This window comes from Ipomoea triloba, chromosome 12 (assembly GCF_003576645.1).
Source record: "Ipomoea triloba cultivar NCNSP0323 chromosome 12, ASM357664v1".
Taxonomy (NCBI): Eukaryota; Viridiplantae; Streptophyta; class Magnoliopsida; order Solanales; family Convolvulaceae; genus Ipomoea; species Ipomoea triloba.
The window spans coordinates 27,122,342-27,149,489 of NC_044927.1; the positions used below are offsets into that span (position 1 = coordinate 27,122,342).

The window sequence follows — 27,148 nt, forward strand, 5'->3', positions numbered from 1 at the left end:
TTTTTTTTTTTTTTTTTTTTTTTTTTTTTTTTGTTTTGTTTTTTTTTGTTTTGTTTTGTTTTGTTTTGTTTTGTTTTTTTTGTTTTGTTTTTTGTTTTATTATAAACTCAATTATCTTTTGATTCTGGTGATGTATAAACTAAATTTTAGGACTAGAGAATTTGTTTTATTATCTGATAAATTGAATACTAGCTAGTTTCTCTTCATTTTTGGGTATTACAATTTACAAGTTTATTGTTATAACAAAGTGATATCCTTGTTTTTCTTTTGGGCATTAATTTCTACCTTTGTAGCTTCTTGTCTGGAATTTCTTTTTTTATGAAGAGTTTCTATATTTCTTAGTTGTGTTCTCTAGGATTGCTTGTATGAAGTTTAAGAATGCCCATTGGTATCTTGTGGAAATGCTTGGCCTGAGTTTAACAAAGTTATGTTTGTTTATCAAGGACATTAATGTTTTGGCTTACTTCATTCAGAGGAAGCTGGTGAACAAGCTAATGTGGAGTCCTCCACAATGAACATTGCTATTCCTCCTGAATCAAAAGGATTGGGTGCTGCGGCAGCAGCTATACCTAAAGATGCTCAAGCAGCTGCCAAGCCAAAATACAGGTTCCTCCCCAAGAGACACACACAAACCCCACCACTTGTTCTCATGCTTATTAAAGGCCTTCCGTTTGAATATGTTTTGTTTAACTTATTGTAGCTTCTTGAGTTAATACCAACCATTTTTGGTATTAACTCTAGCTTCTCAAATGAATATTTTTACACATTCTATACAAATAAGTTTCTGGACTTGTTTTCTAGCAACATATGTGGATGTGATGCCTTGATTTCTTTGTTAGTAGCACTCATGAAATCTTAATTTAGTTGTTAGAAGATGGATTCATAGTGGTAATCTTGTTGCTTTTGAAATCTGCTTTTTATATTATGTGTTAAAATTCCGATTTTAATAGTTCTTCTCTTCTGTATCATATTCTGATTAAAATCCATTGCAGGCATGAATTCTATCAGAAGCCTGAGGAAGTGGTTGTTACTATATTTGCCAAGAGAATTCCTGCAAAGAATGTTTCAGTTGACTTTGGTGAACAAATAGTATGTTTTTAATTCTTTTTTTTTTTTCTCTATAATCACTTTTCATTTTCCTTGTAGGGTTGAGAAGTCTAAAGCTTGCAAACTATTTCTTCTTTGTTCTAACTACAGCTTAGTGTTACAATTGATGTCCCTGGTGAAGATGCATATACTTTTCAACAACGGCTCTTTGGCAAGGTGATGCAATTATGTTATACTTTTACTGTATTCTCATTCCAAGTGCATACTAATAATATCTTTGTGAGTTACTTTGGATGAATGTCATTAGTTCTGGACATCCCTGAATTCTGTATGGTTATGGGTGGTTTTATTTTATTTTATTTTATTTATTTATTTATTTATTTTTCTAATGGGATAACCTTTTCAATAAAGGGAAGCCTCGACCCATATTTACAAGTCCTACTTCTCTTCATTTAAGTACATATTCTATCATATTTCTAATGCTTGTATTATTTTGCTTCCATTACTCGTGAACAGATTATTCCTGCAAACTGCAGATATGAGGTTATGTCTACGAAGATTGAGATCCGCCTTGCAAAAGCTCAAGCAATCCACTGGACTTCTCTTGAGTATAGCAGTGAAGGTTCAGTTGTGCAGAAGGCATTGGTTCCATCTGGTAAGTTCCAATTACAAGCACAATGTGTTATTATTATTGACAGGCTGGTCTTTTAGGGATGAAAATAATTGAGTTTCAATGGATAAGAGAGCTCTGATGTTTTTCAGTCTATATCCATACTTTATTTTTTCCATCAAGATGTTGTCAGGGACAGAAGGAATATTTATCTCCTGTTTTCACTTGTTGATGCATAAATTTATGAAATGCTTCCCCTTCACGTACCCCTTTCTCGGCATATGTTGTTTTCTCGTTCTCATGTTTGGTGCACTTCTCTGGGTTAATTACTTAATTCTCTTACCTTTCCACTGCTAAGTTCTTCTGCATCTTTATCATGAAGTTTGTGCGCACTGCATAGGAAGTGCATCTCTGCAGTGGTGTGAGGCCCTATTTGTTTTTAGGTATACATTGTATATCCATTTCTCAAAAGTAGAATGCTCATGGCCTATCTTGACATTTTACAGATGGCTTCAAGCCTTCTTACCCTTCCTCAAAACCTAAAAAGGATTGGGATAAACTGGAAGCTCAAGTAAAAAAGGAGGTAAGTCTTCTACCTTCAATTTGATACTGGTGCCTACATAGTCGAAAAAATACACACTATATATATTGCTTTGTTGAGAATGTTACAGGAGAAAGATGAAAAACTAGATGGGGATGCAGCATTGAACAAGTTTTTCCGAGACATATACAAAGATGCTGACGAGGACACTAGAAGGGCAATGATGAAATCATTTGTAAGTTCTTCATCTATCTTTTGGGTAAACATATCAGAAGGAACATATAGCTGTTGCATGGTTCAATGGATAGCCACCAACTACTAATTCCTCCTTGTTGATTGCCTGGCCTAAATGTGATTTTTATCTGTAAATTTTTTTCCTAATTGTTTTACAAACTCAACCTATTGCACTGTCTTGGTTTCTTTTAAGACCTCAAAACTAAATAAACTTTAAATAGGTTGAATCAAATGGAACTGTGCTTTCGACAAATTGGAATGAAGTTGGGTCCAAGAAGGTGGAAGGCAGCCCTCCAGATGGCATGGAGATGAAGAAATGGGAATATTGAAATCTTGTTCTGCTGGGAGCAATTGTGATTTGTGAAGTTACTTTGTTTTTTGGTCTACGTCCATTTTTGTTGGGTTGTGAATCTGTGATGGAGTTGTTCATATTTTTACCCAGTTTTAATTATTAGGTTTCGAATTGTCTATATGTGTCTTCTACACCATTTTATTTCCTTCTTTTTAATGTTGATTACCTTTGGTCAGAAGATCTTACACTCTCGTCCATAGGGATGCACTCACTCGATTGCATTGGTCTTGTAAGTATACTGCTATTCTACGAATTGACTAAATTTGGTTGGTTTTTAGTTTCCCACAATTTTCTAATTTTCTCTGATGATGGAATATTCATTTCCGAACCTTTCTTGGGTTTAGTAAATTTATTTGTATATTTTTATTTTTGTTCGTAATAAATGCACTGCAATTTTTTATTTTTATTTTTGCTTATAGTAGAGATGTCAAATATTTTGCGTATAATATGCTTTTAGGAGTAAAAAATAATACGGAGTAACAAACAGTCAATGCTGCAATGGCATTTCTAGGCATACCTCAATAATCTTAAGAAAGTTACCACAATAAATTGTGGTTTTCTAGATGTCTTAAAATTATTTACTTTTATGAGTTTCAATCTCAAATTTAAAAGTATTTCATAACGCAATTATTCATCGTGGAGAAAGTAAATTATTGAGATGTACATCAACTAGTTATAGAATATAGTATATATACCTTGTAGTTAGTAATAAAGTAAAATTTAACTTGTACTTCTTTTTATTTATTTTTTTAAACTTATACTCTCTTTGCTTTCTAGCTGGATGGCACAGCAACACTGCAGTCTGCAGCCTTGGGTTCAAGGAAACATCATAAATGGAGTTTAGAGAATCACAAGTCATTATACCATACCAAAGTCTACATATGTTGGCCAAAAAGAAAAGTTCATCAAATAAGATAACACGTACAATTTGACACGTGGCCATATGATGTTTGTTCTTATTATGGTTTTCAAAGATATAATGGAAGTAATTAAGTGATTTTAAAGAAGTGGACGAAAGATAAAAGTAAATAAATAGTATTATGACAAAATTAAGTGAAATAAAATAGTATGTTCTATGTAATTATTACTTTATATTAGTATTTAATGTTGCATTTTACACGAACATGACTTAATTTAACGTGAACCCGTCAACACAAATATTTTGATTAGAATGGATGCCTGCTTAGGATTTGATAACTAAGCCATGCACTAGGCTATGGGTGCTAAGATAAAGAAACCAATTTTTTGTTTATAAAAAATCGATAATGATGTTATAATGGGAAATAATTAATATTTAGTATTTCAATTTAAACGAAGATCCAATACTTTTATTTACTGGTTTATTATTATTATTATTCCATTTTAATATTTAATATTTATTTTTACATTTAAATGGGCTATATAATTTTTTAATACATTGATGGTTTGTGAATTGTGAAATAGGTTTTGCTTCTGCTTCTCTATAATCCTTGTGTTAAAGGTGCAAACTTTCTGCTCCATAGCATTTGAAATAGCTCTTGTTTTTGTACGGAGCTGTAACACGCATGTTTACTGAGGTTGATATTGTTTGGTTTTGTTTTGTTAATCGTAATTGGAGAATGCGAAATCTGGAAGGACATGAGATCGATCAGCCTTTCCCTAATCCCTACCACACTCATTGGCATCCAGAAACAACGCCCATATTATTCACGTGTTCTGTGCTTCGACATAAATGGAAGAGCCGCCGGAGAGTATCTTCAGAACACCAAATTGTAGTTTCTGAGGTGTAAAATTGCATATACTGATTGATTCTGTTTTTTTGCTTTTGTAGATGTGACCTGCTAAAGCTACTTTATGCTGCATTTGATCAGCTCATCATGGACTAAATTAAGTTCTCGAGATGGTTGGATGAGGTAAATAGTAGGATTTGACGTGCCTCGAATGACGAATTGGCCCTCAAAATACTTGTACACCTCTCATTTTGTGGTCCTTGGTAGGATTCAAACAACTTTCCTTTTGTGTGGTTTTGGTAAGATTTGAACCCTACGTCTTGATTTATTTTGAATTGATTGAACAGTTGAGCTATACTGAATAAGCTTGTTATGGTGTATTAAGGTATCTATAATCATGTACTTGTTCTGCTTTCATCTTGGTTTTGAGGATATGATGGTTTAATTAGTCATTTGCAGAGGATATGATAACCTAAAACAATGATTTTCAACATTGGAGTTGAGAATTGATCAGTTCTGGTGTTGGCAACAACTAACGTGCCTGCTGGAGAGCCATGGAACAATCTTGCATGTCCAGTAAGAGTAAAATGCTTTTGGTAATTTATTTCATTTCTTGCTCTCAGTGGGCTATTGTGTATATACTAGTTGAAAACTCAAAACTGTGTGCAGGGATTTAATATAAGATGGCAACCATAGAAGAGACAGAGAAAGAGAGAGTCATTAATCTGAAAACAAAATTTCATTGAATAATTGGTGTTGTAGTGACCCACAACCTTGAATTGTTATTACCTAATGTATAGAAAGTAGAAACTAGTAACATCTAATAAATGTGTCTACCTGATTAATATATACTAAATGACAGCATAACCTCAACTATATACAAATAGATACATAAAAATCTCTGTGTTTGCACAAAACCATTCTCTTAGCATTTAGCAACTCATAATGCCATTTCAAAAGGAAACTTGCATTATGGTTTTAGATCATTTTAGGGAATGGCAGTAGGGGTAAAGGAAACCCTGTTAGCCAGTTAAGAATGGTATCATCTTCTTAGTATATGGTATCAAACAGTGATCAGTTATATGGCTAGTGGTAAGCTGGTCCAGGACTGGGTGTCTGGAATCTGGATCCACCAAAATCTGGCATGTTTTTTAGACTGACTTTTCGTTCTAATGAACCCCCAGCCAGCAGGAGGAGTGGGGTTGGGGGTAGGTTTGATTGCTTGAGTGTGAAAATGGCACGCAGTGCCAATTGCAGGTTTCAGCACAAAAGTCAATAATTTGAGTGATGCTGCCCTACTGTCCTTGGTGTCACTGTCTATAATAGGCTGGAATATTGACACCTCATAATGACCTGGCAATTTGTGATACGACTCGTTAACCCGACACGAAATTATATATATGAAAATAACGGGTTAATGTTTAGCATTAACGTGTCCCGAGTCATTTAACAGGTTAACCGACTAAAATGCATGTCTTAATGGGTCAGGTCAACTCACTTAACCAATCAAGACCTCTTTAACCTATTAATATTAGAATTAGTGATATTTTTTTTTTATATATTATTTTACTATTTTGTTATATTTAATTGTAGATTTAGAAACAAGTTATTTCTAAACTTTTATTTTCTAAAAAGAAAATTATATTAACATGTCTAAAGGTTTTGAGGGGTTATTGTGTTTTGTGTCTTGTATCCGTACTTAGCCTTATCGTGTTCGTGTCGTTATTGTATCTACCCAGTTTACACGGATTGCCAGGACTATTGAATGCAATGCCCTACTGCGCTTAAAGTTGACTTTCATGTAGCCACTTCATTTTCCTTTCTTAGCTGGAAAAAAAATTATGTAGGAGAGAGTACAGAAAGATTGTTTGGTCTCAAAATTTTGATATAATTCTTCCTTTTCCCAGGAAAAAAGAAAATCAATGGCTTTACATCCATTTTCCTGATATTCATCCCTCCTAAATGCCACCTAAACTATAGGTTATGTATTCTAGATGAAGCTTACATGTTTACTTTCATTGGATCTGCTTAGCCACTTGAACTAGTTCATTGTTGTTTTCATTGATATGTTGAATCACTAGCTGAAGAAGATCCCAAAGAAACAAACAAACGGGGGCAAACCTAGCCGAGTTGGTTAGATAGTTAGCTTGGTAACCACAAGGTTCCAAGTTCAACTTCCCACGAGAGTTGCCTATTGTTCTTTTTGTTTTGAGCCAGTTAGCTATAGGCAACTTAGGTTGATTTATCTCTTTGTGGTCTATTGCACCTTCGGATAGTAGGTGCGGGCTTTCGAGTAACACACAAAACAAAGCCCCAGCCCCTAAACAGGATACTAGTAAAGGTTTTGTTGTTTATGATTACCTTGTGCATCATGTTTTTCTTTTAAACAATTGCTTAGCAATGAGACTTCCTTTTATACACCACACAAAATTCAGTACATATGTTTCACATGGTATGCTTAATAATGCATCTAAAAGGCTACTTTGTCGTCTCTCTCCCTCACACTCTCTGTCTCTATAGAGTGCTTGGCTACTCTGAATACTCTCATAAGAACTTAGTTTATGTTAATTGCACCTTAGATAAGTAGGGCTTATTAACTTCTGCGCACCGAAATGAAATGTTATATCGGTCTATCTGTATAATCTTTAAAGATGTTCCGGGAGGAAAGTATTGATTATTCAGTTTGTAGTTTGATAGTAAAGTACACTCCTGTTAACACAATTGACTTGTCTTGAAATACTACTATATATTGTAATTCGTAAGATGTATCTCAAAAAAAAAAAAAAAAGGGAGAGAGGGACAGTACAGTAGCAGTATCTGGGAAGAATCTGAAACCGGCAACCACTACATTTAGAATTTGTGGAGGCTCTCTGCTATAATCATCGTCATATAACCATAATCGGTGCGTTTATTGTTTTGTTTGTCTAGCTTTTCTTCTGAATTTGAATTAATGCTCAAGAATATATAATAGGTTTCCTTGCAGGTTCAAAGCTCAGATGGCTTGTAGCATGGAGGAAGCAATTGTGTTGTATCCTTCTCCACAAATAGGCCATTTGGCCTCCATGGTTGAGCTTGGAAGGTTAATCCTAAAGCATCAACCTTCCTGTTCAGTCATAATCTTCATCGCCAATTTCCCATTTAATACTGGCTCCACTTCGGCTTATCTCAGCCATGTCTCTGCCACGACCTCTTCCATCGTGTTCCACCACCTGCCCGACGTGCCTTTCGCTCCAAACTGGTCCTCTGCTTTCCTGGAAGAGCTTGCCTTCGAGATCCCCCGCCTGCAGAATGCTAATGTCCTCCAGGCTCTTAAGAACATCGGTTTGAAGTCGAGAATCAAAGCCGTGGTTCTTGATTTCTTCTGTAATGCTGCGTTTGAAGTCTCGAGTTTGGAACTTGGGCTTCCCACGTACTTCTTCTTCACGTCGGGAGTGTCTGATCTCACGTTGCCTCTCCATTTCCCGACTCTCGACAAAATGCTGCCTGATAACCTGAAGGATCACAAGGCTGCGCTCGAAATCCCGGGCATTCCTCCCATTTACACTTCAGACTTGCCAGAAACCACCCGCCACCGGACTGACAAAGTGTACCGAGCCACCATGCAGTTGGCAGTGCAGATGACAGAGGCTTCTGGGATCATAGTGAACACGTTTGAGGCGCTTGAGCCGAGAGCCATGAAAGCTATAACTGATGGTCTGTGCACCCCGAATGCTCCAACCCCGACTCTTTACTGCGTCGGGCCATTGGTTGCCAATTCCAATATTCATGGCTACAACGGGAGTGTCAATGGCAGCGTGCGTTATGACAACGAGTGCTGTTTGAGGTGGCTGGACTTGCAGCCCAGCGGGAGCGTTGTGTTTCTCTGCTTTGGAAGCCAGGGGAGCTTCAAGGACGACCAGCTAAAAGAAATGGCGGTGGCACTAGAAAACAGCGGGCATAGGTTCTTGTGGGTGGTGCGGAATAGGGCGAGCGAACGGGACTTGAACGCGATACTCCCGGAAGGTTTCTTGGAGAGAACGGAAGAGAGGGGACTCGTGGTGGAGTCGTGGGCCCCCCAAGGGGCCATATTGAACCACGGTTCCGTGGGGGGTTTCGTGACTCACTGCGGATGGAACTCATTGCTGGAGGCCTTGCTGGCCGGGGTGCCAATGGTGGCGTGGCCGCTGTACGCCGAGCAGCGGCTGAACAAGGCGTTCATGGTGGAGGAAATGCGGGTGGCGTTGCCACTCGCGGAGTCAGAGGATCGATTCGTGTATGCAGCGGAGCTGGAGAAGCGGGTGAGGGAGATGATGGAGTCAGAGTCGAAGGGCGGAATGGTGATCAGAGAACGCGTTGTGGCATTCAGGGATGCTGCTAAGGCAGCAGTGAAGGAGAATGGGAGTTCTCATATTGCTTTGGCAAAGCTTCTTCAGTCCTGGAATTAATTTTTTGTTTTTTGGATGTTATTAATCATTCAAAGTTGAATGATATGATCAAACTTTCATATCTCTATATGTTATAGAAAGGTTTTGTACGTCCCAAAGTCTATTAAAGCCCTTTCTATTACGTCCACGTACACAGCCGAGACTTTGCCTCGTAGGCAAATTATACCATGGATCAGAATTTACCTTGCATTGTAGATCCTGGTTCAAAAATAACCTTTAAATTCTGTATCTGTAGTTGATATTTTCTGTATTTGTAGCTATCATATTATGTGTCAGCAATTATCAAGTTGTTTGTTTATATATATAAACTATTAACTGTAAGTACAAAATATGTTAATTGTAGGTACATAATAGATTAACTGAAGGTAATTTATAATATATATATATATATATATAATTTCTTTTTCTTTTCTGGTCTCATTTGTGGGCCTGTGGGCGAGACCAACATAATGGAGCCATGCAGGCTTAGAAGCAAACAACACCCAATTCTGCATAAATGCCTATCATGGGCTCATTGTTTTGGGAAAAAAAGAACACTTTCTTGTGGATTGCTAATTACTACATATGTGGCCCAATAATCCACACATACAATCAGAGCATCACCAATAGTAGACTTTGTCAAATATTTAGAATAGTAAAAATTAATGTTGAGATTTTTAGACTAAGGAGAAGCTTGGTTTTTCATCCGTTTTTTCTCCTGCAAAAATAAAGGAGAGAAAAAAAAAACTACAGCAACCGCGCCTTGGAGCACACTATGCGCCTGTTGAGGCGCTTCTGGGTGGCCGCTAGCTGGCAGCCACTCTGGAGAAATCACCTTTTTTGTTCTTTTATTTTTAAATTTTGTCAAATTCTTTTTCTTTTTTTCCATTTTTTTCTCCATTTTCTTTCTCCTAATTGGCACCTCAAAAGTCAAAACCACGAAAAAATAAAAAATTAAAAAATTAAAAACAAACAAACTAAAGACTATTGGATATGCCCTTAATTTGCAAATTAAACTGTGAACCATGAATAATTATTTATTTTTAATATACTGAAGGTACATTTTTTATATACTGAAGAGTCATTATTTGGTAGTACACAAAATAATAATAATAAACTTTCAGTACTCAAATAATGCACATTCAAAAAATAAATATTTAGTGTATTAAAAATGTACATTTAATACTGTAGAGTCATTATTTGCTAGTTTCTTATGATATTTTCACTTTTATTACGATGAATTGAGTTATATTTATGTGGACAATTTTAACATTTAAAGATAGTGAAAAGGTTTAATATAATGGGCTGAAATGAATCTCGATCTCTTCCCTTAATTCCATCCCAACATTCTAATCAAATAAATATGCAATAAATCCCTTAAATTTAAGTATTATTTTAGCTTGTGGACCGAGATTTCGTCAGCAACCCTTTAAAAAAAAATGTGCTTTGTATTTTTGTGAAGAAATTAAGTTACTAAAAAAAAAAAAAAAACAGTTCACGTGCATGAAAAAGACTACCCTCCCGTGAACCAAACATTGATTCGAAGTCCAATATATAATGGATAAAAGAGAAGGCAGACGACAAGCTTGCATGATTTTGGGAATAACGACGATCTCCTCCTCGTTTCCATGTCATGTTTCCTCTACAGACCACGCCCCGTGACACTTCCACGTACTCATTGTCAAGTACTATCCAAAAATTTTAAGTGTAGCACAAGGGTTTCTACGGTCGGGCGCAGTGACTAATCCTGAATTGTAGCTAAGGGTTTCCACGTACTCCTTGTCAAGTACTATCCAAATTATTCTCTTCTACCATCCTCCACCATCTTGTATTCTTTGTGAGTAACAAGTAACCGCAATAATTATTTGAAAGTGTGCACTGAATAAATTTTGTTCAGTAACTTTAGTAAATAAATGACTACAAAAAAGTAAATCAAGTCGAGTTCGTCCAAGAAGTCCAATATATAAGTCTCTTTCATTGAGAGTTCAAACTTGTAACCTTGTGACTACCAAGTCAACTTGCCAATCAACTTGACTGGATTCCCCCGTGGCCGCCATCTTGTAACCTATATACTTGTGTTCTACTTGTGGTTTTGTAACTTAAGTTGATGGTGTTGTTAGCTAAGCCTATAAATACAAACCCCGTATTGTAACTCTAGTCACCAAAAGAATAAATCAGTTTAGATTATCCATAACTTAACCACTCAAACTAAAAACGCTCCGACCTCCTAGTAAAAGTCAAATTTTGGAATATCAACTTTTCCCTCATTTTTAATATACTATAGATGGTGTATATGAAAATCAAGCATACCTTCAGCCATTGTTGATGTAATCAAACTAAAACCACCAAGCCCTAGATGAGTAACATGAAGCTTTCTCCAGAGCTTTTCCCTTTACTATATAAACGACGTATATGAAAGACCAAAAAAACCCTAGCTATGTCGTATCTATACTATTCAACCATGTGCAACAAACAACAATATCACAGAAATGACATGCAGAAAATTGAAAAAAAAAAAAAAAAAAGAAGGAATAAAACAGCAAATTTAATTTTAATTATTTATACGAATAATCAGTACAATAATGCATCATCAGATCAAAAGACAAGCGGATATGATCAAGAATGGCGAATTCCAATTCCAGATTTCCAGATATGCATTATCTCATCACTTCTTGGAGCTCGAAACCCTTCTAATCAACACCAACAAGCAAAGCAATCTATACAGAACGAAGAACCCAATCAGAACATATATATTCCTCCACCTTTCCCCTTCATGGAGCCCTCTACTCTCCAGCACATCCCCGCCGCTATACATGCACGTCGTATGCTCCTCGTCAAACCACATTAAACACCTCGAAACCAAGCAGGAATACTCATTTATCAGCAGCGCGTCCAGCGCGTACTTATACATGGAGAAATAATGCATAAACTTCCAGAACCTCGGCAAGCTGTCCTTCGAGATAAAGTAGCCGGAGAACAGAAAAAATCCGGCCAACAGCGCCGTCACCAGCGACGTGCCGGCGATGAAATTCGGCGCGACGGCGCTGAGGAATAAAACGAAGGAGTTCGCCATTAAAACGATGATCCAAATCACCAAAACGAAGAAACTGAACGCCTGCCACGTGGCGCAGAGGCCGACGAGGAAGTAGACGGAGACGGCGTATAAAATTGCCACGGCGAGGAGATACGGCAGGAATACGAGAGTGTTGGCGATAATGTACGAGGATAACCGGTAGATTCCGCTAGAAGTTTCTCGAAGAAGAATCGGACGTTCGTTGATGAAGATTGGAAGCGTTTCGGTGGTTGAAGAGAGTAAGAAAGTGAGTGTGAACGCGAAAAGGCCTAACCGTTTTTCCATTCCCGCCTTATCGAATCCTATGTTTATGTAAATTGTTCCTAAAACCAAACCGACGCCTAAAGCTTGTAATGTGTTCGTGAATAAAAGCTGTTTTGTTCTGTATATAATCATCCAAAACCGCTTGTATAGAACTCCGATTTCCTGGAGCCTTGAACTCTTGTATTTGATCGTAATTTCTGATTTTCTGGTTTCTGAAACGGTGTCGTTTTGGGGGGATTCGGGAGAGGATGATGATGGGAGTTTGTTGAGTGTTTCCATGGCGTATTCTAAGGAGTTGAGCTGAGGCGGTACAGTGAAGCCATTGGCGAGTAAGAAAGCTTCGAGGGATGAGAGCGTGCCGTGGTGGACGACGGCGCCTTTTGAGAGCAAGAGGATTTTGTCGATGGTGGAGAGGATTTTGAAGCTGGGTTGATGGATAGAGAGGATGACAGTGCGGTGGCGCGTGTCGGCGATTGAGCGGAGCGTGTGCATGACGTGGAAGGCGGACTTGCTGTCGAGGCCGGAGGTGGGTTCGTCGAGGAGCAAAACGGCCGGATCGTGGAGGAGGCTCAGGCCGATCGACACGCGCCGCCGTTCTCCGCCGGAGAGGCCGTGGGAGAGTCGGGTGTGTTCCAGGTGCGTTAGTCTGAGATCCTCGAGGAGCGCGTGGACGATGCCGGAAACGTCGGCGGATTTCGGGTGGAGGAGGCGGGCGGAGAAGGCGAAAGTTTCGGAGACGGTTAGTAACGGCAGACACGCGTCGTGTTGCGGGACGTGAGCGGAGAGCTTACGGAAGGAGGAAGTGTTTAACGGCGAGGCGTTAAGGAGGAGGGTGCCGGAGGACGGGGAAGTCCGGGCGGCGAGAATATCAAGCAAGGTGGATTTTCCGGCGCCGCTGGGGCCCACGACGGCGAGGATTTCGGAAGGGTGAGCTGTCACGGAAACGTCTTTTAAGATGTAAGACGGAGGTGAGGCGGCGGCGGCGTTGCATGGCTTGAAGAGGAGGTGGAAGGCGGAGGCAAAGGTGGTGGGTTTTACGTAGGAGATTGAGGCGGCGGTGAGGGTATAGGTTTTGGGCGTTTGAGGCGGCGGAGATGGGGAGGGAGAGGAGGTTTCCGCCATGAAGATGGTGGGTGGTGAAGTGAATCAAGGGAGAGAGGTTTAGAAGGAAGCTAAGGAGGGGTTTTGATAAGATGGATAATGTGTAAGACACAGTCTCCATGACTTCACAGCACTAGGCTTTTAGTATGTATGATGTCTTTTGATTCAATTGGAATGATGCTTGGGTGGTTGGGGTATAGATAATCAATGTATTTTATGTAAGGTATTGAGGTTTTGACTAACTTTACAATTGCGGAATATTGATCTATAATGGTATTTTTTTTCTATAAGAAATAAATGTATCGAAGGAATATATAATCATGTGATGTCTAAACATTAATACAAGTTTTTTGTTGTATAGTGCATGGACTGATAGACAAATTAATATTAAATGACTCTAAGATGACAGCCAGGATAATCAGATGTGGTTAAAATTCTCCATATTGAGTTCACGAGCTTACTGTTCTCTCTTCTACCTGTGAAATGCATGAGTATATATTTTCAGTATTATTTATGTAGGGTGGGGTGGGAGTGAGGGTGGGGGGTTCATGTGTTGCATTTCTGATTCTCAAATCTATTCAGACATTCACATAAAGCTTACATTCGACGATGATCTCTGCATTGATCGTTTGTTCCGTCCGTGATTCTGTGGTCCTATTTGTAGCCATGCATTAGCCTCACTCAATTCTAGCCAAGATAGTCGTACAGTTAACTTGACAATATCTTGTAATATGGGTTAAAATTAGTATTTTTGTGTTTTAATCTCACAATTATTGACGTTTACTTAATTTGGATATGGGACGACAATGACACCATTAGAACAAAATCATGGTAGATATGGGATAAACTCCATTCATTATTCTTCTCCCAACAAGGTTGAATTCTCAACCCAAAACTTAGCCGTGTTTTAATCTCACAATTATTAATTTCTTATATATGGGATAAAATTCAATAGTTATACTATGGACTCGGGTCTATTTTGCAAGGTTTGTTCATGTCTATTTACATACTAAATGTTTACAATTTGAATTGTAAACATTTAGTAGGTAAGTTGTTAACATTGAGTATATAAATTATAAATATTTAATATGTTAATTGTATATTTTGTCGATAAAATTAGCGCCGGGTCTTCGTTTAAGAAGCTGCTTATTTGACATCCAAGGCCCGATATTCCAACTTCCAATGTGTTAGTCCACGAAAATTTTCACGATCAAAATCTCTCGGCCTAAAGTCCGATATGTTATGTGGGCTTGCTAACAGCTAATCTTTAAAGCCCAGTGCAAATTTGCAAGATGGCCCAATATTTGGGATCGTATTTTATGCAGCCATTTTTAATAGTTTTGTCAATGAGGGTGTCAGGGTGAGCTGAAAGTGATAATACTTAGCTTCTAACTTTTAAGTTTTAATAATGGTGAAATAATATATACACTTATATGATTTGTTTCTTTAAAAAAAAAATAAAATTTAATAAGTGTGATTTGTAGCATATACTTATTCGATTTTTAAAAAATAAAACATAAGGGACAGGAAGGTCTTCATTTAAGAAGTTACTTATTTGACATGCAATCAATGAACTTGACCAAAATAAAATTGACAAAAATTAAATAAACTAGAATTGCCAAAGAGCTTGTGGTCAAGCGGCATGAAGTGACTCTCTGATCCCAAATAGGAGATCATGAGTTCGAGGCTCAGTGAGGGGATTAGCTGAGTCAATAGTACTAAAAAAAAATTAGAGTTATGCTTTATCCATTTGACTACTCTGGGTAATAAATTATTTATAGTAGATAATGTAGTATATATGAAATGGATCCAATGAACTGAGACAGACAAATTTATTTGAAAGACACACATGTATGTCGTCCATGAGAAGTGGAAGATTAAGGTGGGATTGTGGGGAAATTAAGACACATGGAATTGGAGTTAGTAGTTAATCGTGGGTTGAAGGCCAGGTAGGAGACACATAAAGGCAACAAAACCTACAACCCATGAACATAGGAAGGGTGTCGACGGTTAGTTTGGTTGGTCCGATGTCCCGGTTCATGGTATGTATCTCTTGCCTTCTTAATATAATTCTTCGTGTCTCTTTGAACAATACCATTTCCCCCCTACAAATTCCAATTCGGTGATGGAGGGAAAGGAAAAAATGATAAAATTATAACATTACATTTGATGATGATGATGATTATTATTATTATTACTAAGGGTATTTTGGTCTTTTTCTTTCAATTCCAATAAATTCTCTTTATGCATACCAAATAATGTAATTTAAATTCTTATTTTATTCAGGGCATTTGGTTAGAAAGAATTATGGAGGAAAGGAATTGCAATTCATTGGAAATAAAGTATGAATTCAAATTACATTCTTTCATAAGGAGGAATAGAGTTTTTGGAAATGAGAATGAAAGAAGTGGTATAAAGACTAAAATATCTTTATGTAATAATAATAATGATAATAATCAATGGTACTTTTGTCACTTCCTTTTTTCCTTTCCCACAACCATCGAATTGCAATTCTGTAGAGTTACAATTTCCTCCAAGCAAACACCGTAATTTGCTTTGCCATGGAATAAAGTAGGAAAGAAATTCCACCTATATTTAACCAAACACCCCAAACCAAACGTCATGTTAGTCTATGCTTTGAAATTTTCAAAGCCCAAGTTTTGTTAGTTTTAGGCCAATTCAGGGTTGGTCTGATCATGAATTAGACCGTAACTGCATCTTGCATGGGATCCACACTTTGACATGGTAATAAAAATTATAAATCTTTTTATTCATTAACTACTGTAAATTGACCGACTTCACTGAATATTAAAATCAACCAACTCCAATTCAAAATATCTCTCCAAACTCTAAACTAAACAATGTTATGATTAACAATCAATATATAATACAATCATATGCATTTCTTGTTGTTGTTGTGTAGACATATAGGCAACACAAATCTATTCCGGGATTAGAGAAAATCCAAGATATACTTTCTTGAAATTGCATGCATGGCCTAGTGCATTGTATGTCCATTTCTTCTTTCAATTTGCTTCTACATGTAATTGTAGTCTACACAATTTTCCACAGGTTGCCATTATAACTTTAAGCAATATCAAAGGCCTTGTTGCTCCTTTGATTAGTATAAAGCATGCAGCTTTTGTTGTGGTCGTATAGTATGGTAACATTCATGAATATGAATGGTTCACAATTGAATGACATGCATTGAGGACTAAAATAATTGAATATAATATATATTTGTTTGAAGTTGGTGATCATATAAAACATATACAATTTTAATTATATATTGTCCTTGATTTTACGACCTAAGCAGTTGTCGGCAGGCTAGATTGAGAAAATGTATATTGTTGAGAAATATGAAACACTGTTATTGTTTTAAAAATGATGAATTGTGAACCCTTAACAAGCTAAGCTATTTTTTAGAGTGTTTATACCGCCACATTTACTCATTTAAAGCATTTGGCTAAATTAGGAAACTCAGTCTCTAAATCACAGGTCATAATAATTGTATATAATTTGATTCCGGGAATATAAAACAAGTAAGCTCCTTAATGAAGCAATCAAGTAATAAATCAATCTAAACACTCCACTATTCTCCCCATATGTGCGTGCATCAACACGGTCCTTCAATTCTCAAGCCCAAATGGACCTAGGTTAAAGTGAAATTTGACAGGTTGGAGTGAAAACAACAATGGGGTTCAAATATGGAACCACAGCACATGAATGCTTACGTTAGCGACACATGAATCGGAATCAAAAGCACGGACACAGTAGGGTGGATTCAGTTCTGAAGAAAACTACGTATCGCATGAAACGAAAGCAAACTCATTCATGTTTTGAATTTCGAGTTCAATTCGTCTGCATACTACACCTATTACCTAAGCTACCTAGCTACATTTTCTTTTCTAAATTCTCTTTGTTTTTATAGGCAGCTTTATTGATAATCACGTGCAGGGACTAGCGAGGGTGAGCGCTACAAAACCAATTTTTTTGGGGTATAAATTGTTATTAATATTTCATTAGAGCCGTTGCGTGAGGCAGATGTGGTTATGGTCAAGTCATGATCGGTAATAGAGGAGTTGCGTAAGCCAAATCCCAAATGTGGTTAAGTCATCATCGTCTGATAAAAAGTTGTGTTTTTGACTGCCCCAACAACACATTAACCCATCACTGAAATAAACCAGATAGATAGATAAATAGATGTGACCACATAGGGGCCGTAGGATCACAGATATCCACTTTCCACCCCGAAGCTAAATGACTTCCCTTTTATTTTCACACACAAAACACAAACCCTTACATTGATACTCACATAAAAAATTAACTTATCAATGTTGTTACTGTTTCACATTATGAAATAAAATTTAAGAAATAAGATATGAAAATACAAATAATAGAACTCGACGCTAAACCATACACTTCTGGAATCTCCTAGCTCTTCCTTAAGTTGGACGCTGCCCAAATTCTACTCTAAAATTACAATTACTCAGTCATTTATTCAGAATTTAATGATGTTTTAAAAAATAATATAACATTTTAAATTTTTTTTATCATCACAACAAAAAAAAAATTAGTCCAAACTTTTTTTTAAAAAAATGTTTTACCTACAAAAAAAAAATATAATATTCCTTGCTATAAAATTAATTCAAATTTTACTCAAACCACCTCTCTAACGTTACGTTATTTAATATGACACTTCTAAAAGAATCTCAAGCTAGTGGGTTTATTGCCAACTGTTATGTTATGACAATGGCATTTTAAATTTTCCTGTCTATTTTCTCATAAATGCAGTTTTTTTTTTTGAACAAACATAAATGCAGTTGTTCTTACTAAAGAAGAAGACAAACCACCTCAGGATCCAGGACCACCATGGGTTTCTTAGTCAAGAGCTATGGCAGCTGTCTTAGCCAGAATAAATTTTGACCGTGACCAAATGTGCCAAAGCCAAAACGCAAAAGGATTCGCCCATGCCAGTCATAATTTCAGAGCATTCATCTTCTTTCAATATGAATGCTTATCTACATATATTTGGTCAAGCTTCATTAATTGCTCCATTCAATATTTGAAAGACTAGAGAAAACAGTAAGGGGAAAAAAAATGAATAATTAAATAAAAGGGGCCTTGGGCAGTGCAGAATGCAGGAGTCACCCAGTTACTGTATGTATAGCATCTTCAGGAATAAATAATATGGTGTAATAATAGCTTTTGATTCCCAACAGGCAACAGGCGTTCAGCATAATCAGCTGCCCCAGTGAAAAACTCAGAACGAAAGTACACAATTTTGCCTTAGTTTAATCATTTCTCTGAATTTTTTTTCCATTTAGATACGTCATCGATAGCTTGAATTTACAGAGACGATCATTGATTCACTACGGTCTACATCCGGGAAAGGGAATGGACGGGAACGATTGTAAACGTCCGCCATTAACGCCCTTGTCTAGTTCTTAAATTCGTTGTCTATTTACATTGCATTTCAACACAATATCTAAGAATAAATAAACAAAATGATAGGGATAGTAATTGAAGGAGGTTATGGATCAAATGCTGCATCGCTTTGCGTCCTCGTATGAGCTTCTCTGCGGATCCGTAGATTTCTGGGGATGCGGTTCGCTTACAGATCGGGACAATAATGAACTCCCTGACAAAAGAGAGAAAATGAATGAGTTTTGGAATTGAAGTGTTAAATGTTGATAGTGATTTGTTTCATTGATTGACGGTTTTAAATATTGGAATTGATTGCGAAGTGTTCGTAGACAGCTCAATCAATGTACCTCTAGTAGTTGAATTGTACGATGTCTTGCAATGAAGAATGGCGCTTCGGATTCCATCTTGCTGTTCCAGTAGAGAATCGTCCCTTCTCCTCGCCGGCGGCGAGGAAATTCCGGCGGAAGCTGAGCGACTCTTTACTAGGTGTTTGCGCACGGTACTGAAACCAGCGGTCCTGCTCCCTGGTCTCTCCTCCGATAGCCTTCTCGGCAATGTCTCCGTGGCCGGAGACAATGGAGATGTGACGGAAAGCTTATCGGAAGGATTGCATTTGGAAGCTTTAGAGTACAGAGGCTTGATGAGTTTCAAGTATTTTGGCACCGCATTTTTCGGAAACCGTTTAGACGGTTCATCAAGCGAGAAATCGTCAAACTTCTCCATTTGCAGCTTGCTTCTCAAGCTGTTCTCTCTGGTCGGCAACGAGGCAACGACTTCAACGTCTTCGACTTTACAGTTCACCGCCGCAAACCGCTTGCTCTGCTCATTCTGCGCCGTCTTCTGCAGCGGATGCTTCGGACTCGAATCAGAACCGCCGTCGCTCTCCGATTTCTCCACCTTCGACTTCTTAAACCCTAAGAAGAACACTCGGAACTTCGGAGCGGTTCTAAGCAGCGAAATCGGAGACTGCGGCTTCGAACACGAATCAACCGAAAACGCATTCCCTTTCAGAAACACATCTTTCGGCGACTCCGGAAAGCTCAAACTCGTCTCACCTTTCCTCATCACCTCCACCGTCTTAGGCTTCTCGTTCTCGTCCTTACAGCTGTAATCAGCTCCGTTCAACACCAAATCAAAAAACGACTCCTCATCCGACTCCTCGTCCGTTTCCAACGCCGGATTCCGCCCGTCTGCGTCATCGGAGACGCCGTCTCCACCGCCGTTACTCCGCCAAAATTTAAGCAAGTTAAAAGCATCCATGGCTATAGAAAACTTTAGGACTGTATTCTATTGCACAGTATAGTGTATTGTATTGCACAGAGCTAACAGAAGAGAGAAGCTTTAGAAGCGGAAGCGGGTAATGTGTAGTAGGGACTGTAACCGTAATGTTTGCTTTCGCCGTTATATATAGAGTCACATAGGAGAAAAAGAGAGAGGTCAATAAAGGTAAAAGCAAAAGGAGATAAAAAAAAAATCAAAAAAATAAAAAATTTCACCTTCCTATGCTCTGTACACACTGTATTGATGCAGAGTTACAGACTGCGTACAAGTTCATTTTAGATTCTATAGTGCACACTCTGAAAACAACTTCCCATCTCCAAGACTTTATACTTTGAACTTATCACAATTTTATCATAGTGAGTTATAATATCGTGTAAATTATAAAGATGTACAATGTGTTTTGTTAAAAATATATTTAAAATATATATACTCCATCATTTCATTTTATGTGTCTGGTTCAGTTAACGATACTTGATTAAAGTTATTTTTAATTCAAGTTTTCATAATATTAAGTTTAGTATTAATATACAAAATTTATATATTTAGAAACTATATTAAAATTATTATTAAACACAAAATTGAATTTAGAAATAAGTAAAAGATTTTAAAAAAAAAAAACAAAAAAGAAATAATTGGTTTGACCAATTAATAGTAAATATGACAGATAAAATAAAATAAAGGAAGTATAATTTTACAAAATATATAATACACTTTATAGAGCATAGCATATTTATGCCATTATAATCCACCTCATTGAAATTTTTTCTTAAAAGTTAATTTTAGTTTTTCATTAATTATTGTCACAATTTTACACTTAGTCAAACATTTTTTTTTATACTTTTAGTCTTTGTTGTCTTCATCTGAACTCGACGTTAATTACAATGACATATTTAAAACTGTCATTTTTCTCAAGACACATAATTCAAATCCAAAGACTTCGTCTTCTTTAATGTGCAAAATAAGCTCAATGGTGAAAGTTTTACATTATTCCAAGAAGGATAATTAGCCCACAATATCCGTGGTGAGCTTCTAGTTAGCCATCAAGTAAAATCGAATTTTTGGATATGAGTCAAACAATCGTCTTGAAGGATATGGAATAACATTTTATTTTTGTAGTTGATCATAAAAATGCAAATGAATGACAAAACATAGAAAACATATGACTAAAATGTCACAAATTTTAATGAAAATCTACACAATTCGAAACTAAAATTCAAACTAACTATTTTTTTCATACAAACTTCTTTTGTCAAACCTTATATAAAAATCTTTGTAATTCTTGTCACTTTATCCATATACTTCAAATTTGAGACTTTTTTCAACAAAATTTAATTCTTTGTGCTTGAATGAAGGAGTATTTGTTTGGGTAAAACAAAATGAAATTGATTGAGAAACGTTATAAAGAGAGCAGAATATATTTGTACGTACTATGACCAGAAGTGTAAGACAGAAACCAAAGAAGAATGAGAAAAAGAAGAGAGCATAGGTGACTGGTGAGGTAAAAGGAATGAGAGGGAGAGGTGAAAAGAAACTTCCAAAAAGAAAAGGGAAAAAGAAGAAAAGAAGAGCCAAAAAGAAGAAACTTTGAAAAGAGGGAAAACGTAAGGTGAGGTCTTTGTTCTCAGACCGACCCGACCTTTCTCTTTTCTTTTTTCTTTTAAATAAATATTCCTTTTATCATTTATTTTTGTTTCTTGTTTTTTTTTTTTTTGTTGGTATCTATCTCCATTTTAACACCAATCTGCATACACTATTTATAATATCTACATGTAGAGTTGTTAAAGCGGACTTAGCCTGTCAAAGATAGGAGTGTGTTTCGAAAATTGAAACTTGTCAAAGAGCAGATTTTTATGACCCGTGATTGAGGATGGGCCTGGTGGGTTGCGAGCCCCGCCACATATTTTTTATTATATATATATAATAAAAAGTTTGGCCGGGCTCGCGGGCCGAAGGGAGGACAGTCAGGGTCAACAAAACCCAAGCCTCTCAATGAACGAGTTTTTTTAGTCCGTCCCATTAGCCCGTATTGACAACTCTATCTACATGGCTCCCCCATACTGGTCTCGAAGGAAACTATCAAAGAGCTTTGGCCATCAAGTCCTCGATGTCGTGAAGATGGCATCATTGACAAAATCATGTGCAAAAAACTTGACTAAGAGAGTATTGACAAAATCAAACTCTTAACATTATAGTACAAAAAATCATACTCCATTCATCCCACCATCCATTTTGAGCCCAAAATTTGATCTTTTACCCTCCGGATTGAATTAGTCGTTCATTTACTAACTATCTCAAATGGTTAGATTTTAATTTTAAAATATTTTAATATTTTTACATGAATTCATAGTGAATATAACAAGAGATAGAGATCACAGAGGGTGGAGCTAAACGGTGGGAGATGGGGCACGCTGGTTTCTCCTTTGGACCTTTCTACTTTTATTGCTTTTGAGAAGCTCAGTCAGACTTAAAGGTTTGACTTGGTGCTTTCAACGGACCTGAGCTGGAATTTATTCCAACTTATAGGACACCTACATAGCTTGCTGCTCTCTTTTCTTGCTTTGGGTAAGTAGGGGGAAAAGCTAATTAAAGGGGGGAAAAAAATGTGTCACAAAAAATACCTAATATAAAGTCACCAGCAACGTGACCAACAAAAGAGAGAATTAAAGCCATTTTACCCAAAAAAAGCCATTTCCCTCTCTGTGTAAAAGGAGGAAGATGAGTTTGCAAATGTCACTTTGGAGCCTCTTAAATGCCTCCCCTTTATTCTCTCTTTTGATTGTCTAAAATGTCTTTTTTTTTTTGTTGTTAAACTCATGCACCTTAGCCCCTCTTTTGAAACCAATGCAACAATCAAGTCGTTTTGGGTTGCTACTTTTATTCAAGATTGCAATTGCTATTTTGAAGTTGCGCTCTATGTGAAATGTGTTTAAGTTGACCATAGTCGGCAAATGACCTTATAAGGGGTAAACCAACTTAAAATTGTCATAGATGACTTATTCAAATCAAGAATGTCATAGATAGTTCAGCATGAGTAGTGGAACTTACAACCTTGTGGTTATCAAGCTAATTGTACAACTAACTTCGCTAGATTGCTCCTATTAGATTTGATATTTGACTGTAAATAAAAATGACAAATTTTTAATCTTTGGAGGTTTGGAGTATCAGTTATTTATAAGAAGATAAATTAGACAATGCTCGCATGTACATCTCAATTGGTCATATGGGTGAAATTTGGAAGAAAGATCAATGATCGAATCTCATTAGCGACAATGTGAAAATAACCTCTCAAAGTGAAGGATATCATGTTTTACATACTCTCAGATGCTCTGTAGTGTCGGGGAGTGAAAGTCCTTAAGGTTGGGGATTTAACCTTATGAACGAACCCATTACAAGCTTGCTTTGAATGGGATTGATGGGCCTTCAAGTCCAAATTTGAAGCATGGCCTTCATATTGATAGGCCGGAAGGCCCAAAGTTGCTGATCAAGTTTATTTTCATTTTGGTTTTAGCCCAAATCTGGGCCATATCCTGCGTCACCAGTCCAACTAATCAAATGGGCCTATCTGATGGACCACAGATTAACCCCGTCCCAAATACATCAAACGGAGCAGTTTTTCTCACGGACAAACGACGTCTTGACGTCGTTAACAAACTATCCGGATTCTCCAATGACGTCGCCACGTAGGTCACGGACACGTAACGTTCTCCGTTAATTCAAAGAAAGTAACGGAGAAAATCAGAGAATTTTGCCGGAAACCTACTCCGCACTGCATCGATTTCCGTAATTCTCCAAACCATTTCGGCTCGGTATGCACCGAGCCTGAGGTTAGGAGTCACACCTTTAAGCCCTCACTCAGTATTTCTCTCGTTCGGGCAAGACACTATAGTAAGGCAGACAGCAAGACAGTCCAAAAGGCAGTAGTACTCTCGAAAGACCAAAATATACCTTGCCGGCGGCGAGATATCAGAGGCTTAAACCGATGGCCGATCACGCCGGCGAGCACGATTCAGTTGTTGAATCGGTGATGGATAAGATCACTGAAAAGTTCCACGGCCACGATTCGTCGTCGGATTCGGATGACGAGAAGCACAAGGAGTCTCCCGTTGAAGCCGTCAAGGCTAAGATCTACCGTCTTTTCGGGCGTGAGAAGCCAGTGCACAAGGTCCTGGGCGGTGGAAAACGTAAGTTGATCTAACAATTGCCTCTCCTTGCAAATATACATACACAGACTAATAGATATACTGATTGAGAATAATGTGCAGTAATTGTTCCTCGAAGTGTCTATTGCAGCTCTTATGTTTATGATGAAAAGCTCATTGTTTACTCCGATTAATTCTGTGCAACTGTGCATTAACTGTTTTCATGTTTACCTCGCGAGTAAATGATAACTTTTAGTTTGTTCAATCAGATTTTGAGTAAATGCTAAATTGCGATTGTTCCTATAGATTTTTTTTTAAAAAAAAATTATTTATAGTGTAGTATGTAATTAGATTTACTTCATAAGGTTTGTATATGTTTAATGCCTCCAGAAGTTTAGTATGCCTTAATAATTTTTGGCTGTCTCATGTTTGGTTAGTAGTCATTGTAATGGTTCATGGTTGGAAAGCTTGAGTTATATTATTAGACTTAAGTTCTTCATTGTTCATGGTTGGAAAGCTTGAGTTATATTATTAGACTTTAAGTTCTTCATGTAATCCTTAATACTTGATCTATAAGACTTAATTGAGAATTTTGTTAAAAGATTAGGGAGCAAAGTCCATGGTCTATTCTTTTGAGCTAATATTTATATGGAACTTTAAGATTCATACAATGCAGAGAATGTATACCTTAGGTAGTACTCTCTTTGTTATTTGATCTTAATATTATGTGATGCAGCTGCTGATATTTTCCTCTGGAGGGACAAGAAGGTTTCTGCTGGTGTGCTTGGTTTTGCAACTGCTATCTGGGTGTTTTTTGAATTGCTGGAATATCACTTGCTTACACTAGTATGCCATGTATTGATTCTTGCTCTAGCAATCTCTTTCTTGATGTCAAATGCATCGACTTTCATTAAAAAGTAAGCTCTTTTCCCTCTTCATTTAGTGAACCTTTGGACTCTGTTTGAGACTGATGTTGTTTTATGTACCAGGTCTCCGCTTCATATCCCAGAAGTCTGCATTCCTGAGGATATTGTCCTTGGTGTGGCTTCTGCACTTAGGATTGAAATCAATACAGCTTTAGCTAACCTTCGAGACATTGCATGCGGGAAAGACTTGAAGAAGTTCCTTGGAGTATGTTTGTCTTCTATATTTCACTCTGTAGCTTGACTTTGTTTCGTTTGCTATGGTACTAGTAACATGCATTGTTCACACTTTATGATGATATGATTTTGGGATTTTATGCACAGATTATTGCTGGCTTGTGGTTGTTCTCAATCTTGGGGAATCTCTGCAACTTCCTTACATTGTTTTACATAAGTAATACTCCTTAATGTTCTTCGGTTTCTTTCGCGTTCTCTTACTGACAATGTTTATATTCTTAAATCTCTACCTTAACTTTGTTTACCACTTTCTCTGCAAATCAGGCTTTGTGTTGCTTCACACTGTCCCCCTCCTGTATGAGAAATATGAGGATCAGGTCGATGCTTTTGCTGAGAAGGCTGAGGCAGAGATCAAGAAGCAATATGCAGTGTTCAATGAGAAGGTTCTCAGTAAAATTCCCAAAGGCCCCCTGAAAGACAAAAAGTTTGCTTAGTTACACACAAGTGACTTAGTCAGTTGGTTCAAATTTGATGTTTTCTTCTTCTAAATGTTTTTTTCTTTTGTGAAAATACTTTAGAGTCCATGTACTGGATTTGTTTTTGACTTAATTATCTGCAACAGTTTACAATGCTATGGCATATTATGAGGTACTTGTGCTTTTTGTCTGCTATAACTGTTGTTGGCAGTCTACTAAACATGGTTATAGTATCTCATTTCTGGTGTTGAAACATGGTTATAGTATCTCGAGCCTTGGCAGCTAAGTTTCACCCAGTGTGGTGAGTTCTTTGTGGACATCGGACATTGGTCCTCCATCTAATGAACTACTGAGTTACACCGCGATTTACCCATCAAGTTGGTGTGAGACTTTTGGAGAGAGAATTTTACCTTTTATGGGCAAGTTAGTGTTAGAAACATGACATATCACACAACAATTAATGCACAATTTTATTATTATTATTTTTAAATATAGAACCATATCTTTCATTCCAAATTATCTCTCCTTTTCTCTTAGGGTACGGATAAGATGACATAGGTCTCTTTTATTCTAAAAGAAGTCATAGGTCTCTTTTATTCTAAAAGAAGTCTTAAGTTTGAACGTTGAAAATGTAGTTACCAATCTAACACACCCATAACATTAGTCTAAAGTTTGAATCTATTTGAACTGTATAAAAATTAGTCTAAAGTTGAATTTATTTGAAATGTATAAGATTAGTCTTAATACGTAAACAACCTTTTATCTCCGTCGCCATTTTTTTTCTTTTCTTTTTCTTACTAATCATGTTATTGTAGAATCGAGCAAATTGACTCAAACTAGTACACAACTTTCTTTCTCAAAAATGTTGGCGTCTCACCTAACGTGCTGACAATCAAGGGTCAATTGATGCGTCGGTTGGTAAGAATTTTGCCAACATGCCTCTTGTACAACTCGTCATGTGTGGGCATCAATGGGGACATTAGTCTACAACTTTGACTACTAGTTAAGCCATTAAAAGACCAGAGCTTTAGTAACTGTAATTTTTGTGTTAATTCTATCTTTAGTCCTATTTTTATAAGTGATATTTTATTTTTAATTTTTGAATTACTTAAATTTATTATAATTTATCAGTTTACACCAAGAGTGTCAGTAATAGGCAACACACAACTGCTGAGTAAGAAAATTACTGAGTTGATTAATCCTATGGACATCTAATATCTGGAATTGGATGATGTAACTCCATTCATCTTAATTAGACATCATCATCATCATATAGTGTTGATTATATTGTTAGTGTCATCCCACAAAACAACTAAAATCCTACTTTTTCTTTCTATACCCAATTAAGCCAAGTGCTTGTTTTTAGGTATTAGGTTATCTTGCTTCATCCA

The 27,148-nt window shown here is 36.9% G+C and overlaps 5 protein-coding genes across 5 annotated transcripts in view; 3 read left to right on the forward strand and 2 right to left on the reverse strand.

Annotated features, from left to right (window-relative positions):
• LOC116000465 (protein SGT1 homolog) overlaps positions 1-3,090 on the forward strand; it is a 5,648-nt gene extending 2,558 nt beyond the window's left edge. The window contains exons 4-10 of the mRNA XM_031240555.1: positions 474-606; positions 993-1,089; positions 1,198-1,263; positions 1,564-1,702; positions 2,164-2,240; positions 2,329-2,433; positions 2,654-3,090. Coding sequence (XP_031096415.1) covers positions 474-606; positions 993-1,089; positions 1,198-1,263; positions 1,564-1,702; positions 2,164-2,240; positions 2,329-2,433; positions 2,654-2,761 — 725 coding nt within the window. The 3' untranslated portion in view covers positions 2,762-3,090. The remainder of the gene's footprint in view (positions 1-473; positions 607-992; positions 1,090-1,197; positions 1,264-1,563; positions 1,703-2,163; positions 2,241-2,328; positions 2,434-2,653) is intronic.
• A 3,121-nt stretch (positions 3,091-6,211) lies between these two features.
• LOC115998675 (UDP-glycosyltransferase 88B1) lies at positions 6,212-9,006 on the forward strand. The gene is made up of 2 exons (XM_031238298.1): positions 6,212-7,395; positions 7,477-9,006. The coding sequence occupies exon 2, from the start codon at positions 7,490-7,492 to the stop codon at positions 8,915-8,917; it is 1,428 nt and encodes a 475-aa protein (XP_031094158.1). The 5' UTR covers positions 6,212-7,395; positions 7,477-7,489; the 3' UTR covers positions 8,918-9,006.
• Positions 9,007-11,428: 2,422 nt separating this feature from the next.
• LOC115998294 (ABC transporter G family member 8) lies at positions 11,429-13,499 on the reverse strand. Its single transcript, XM_031237828.1, has one exon. It carries the CDS (start codon positions 13,353-13,355, stop codon positions 11,562-11,564), a length of 1,794 nt encoding a protein of 597 aa, XP_031093688.1. The 5' UTR covers positions 13,356-13,499; the 3' UTR covers positions 11,429-11,561.
• Positions 13,500-18,609: 5,110 nt separating this feature from the next.
• Positions 18,610-20,182, reverse strand: LOC115998666 (probable membrane-associated kinase regulator 2). Its single transcript, XM_031238289.1, has 2 exons — positions 19,109-20,182; positions 18,610-18,975 (listed from the first exon to the last, which is right to left on the reverse strand). Exons 1-2 carry the CDS (start codon positions 20,019-20,021, stop codon positions 18,875-18,877), a joined length of 1,014 nt encoding a protein of 337 aa, XP_031094149.1. The 5' UTR covers positions 20,022-20,182; the 3' UTR covers positions 18,610-18,874.
• Positions 20,183-23,908: 3,726 nt separating this feature from the next.
• On the forward strand, positions 23,909-25,990 carry LOC115998101 (reticulon-like protein B5). The gene is made up of 5 exons (XM_031237576.1): positions 23,909-24,223; positions 24,918-25,098; positions 25,171-25,312; positions 25,429-25,498; positions 25,606-25,990. The coding sequence occupies exons 1-5, from the start codon at positions 24,022-24,024 to the stop codon at positions 25,773-25,775; spliced, it is 765 nt and encodes a 254-aa protein (XP_031093436.1). The 5' UTR covers positions 23,909-24,021; the 3' UTR covers positions 25,776-25,990.
• Positions 25,991-27,148: the final 1,158 nt, after the last annotated feature.

Coding starts and splice junctions, on each gene's coding strand:
- LOC115998675 (XM_031238298.1), top strand. CDS start 7,490: ATGGCTTGTAGCATGGAGGAAGCAATTGTGTTGTATCCTTCTCCACAA.
- LOC115998294 (XM_031237828.1), bottom strand. CDS start 13,355: ATGGCGGAAACCTCCTCTCCCTCCCCATCTCCGCCGCCTCAAACGCCC.
- LOC115998666 (XM_031238289.1), bottom strand. CDS start 20,021: ATGGATGCTTTTAACTTGCTTAAATTTTGGCGGAGTAACGGCGGTGGA. Junction 18,976..19,108: donor GTACAATTCAACTACTAGAG/GTACATTGATTG, acceptor CTCTTTTGTCAG/GGAGTTCATTATTGTCCCGA.
- LOC115998101 (XM_031237576.1), top strand. CDS start 24,022: ATGGCCGATCACGCCGGCGAGCACGATTCAGTTGTTGAATCGGTGATG. Junction 25,313..25,428: donor ACTTGAAGAAGTTCCTTGGA/GTATGTTTGTCT, acceptor TTTTATGCACAG/ATTATTGCTGGCTTGTGGTT. Junction 25,499..25,605: donor CCTTACATTGTTTTACATAA/GTAATACTCCTT, acceptor TCTGCAAATCAG/GCTTTGTGTTGCTTCACACT.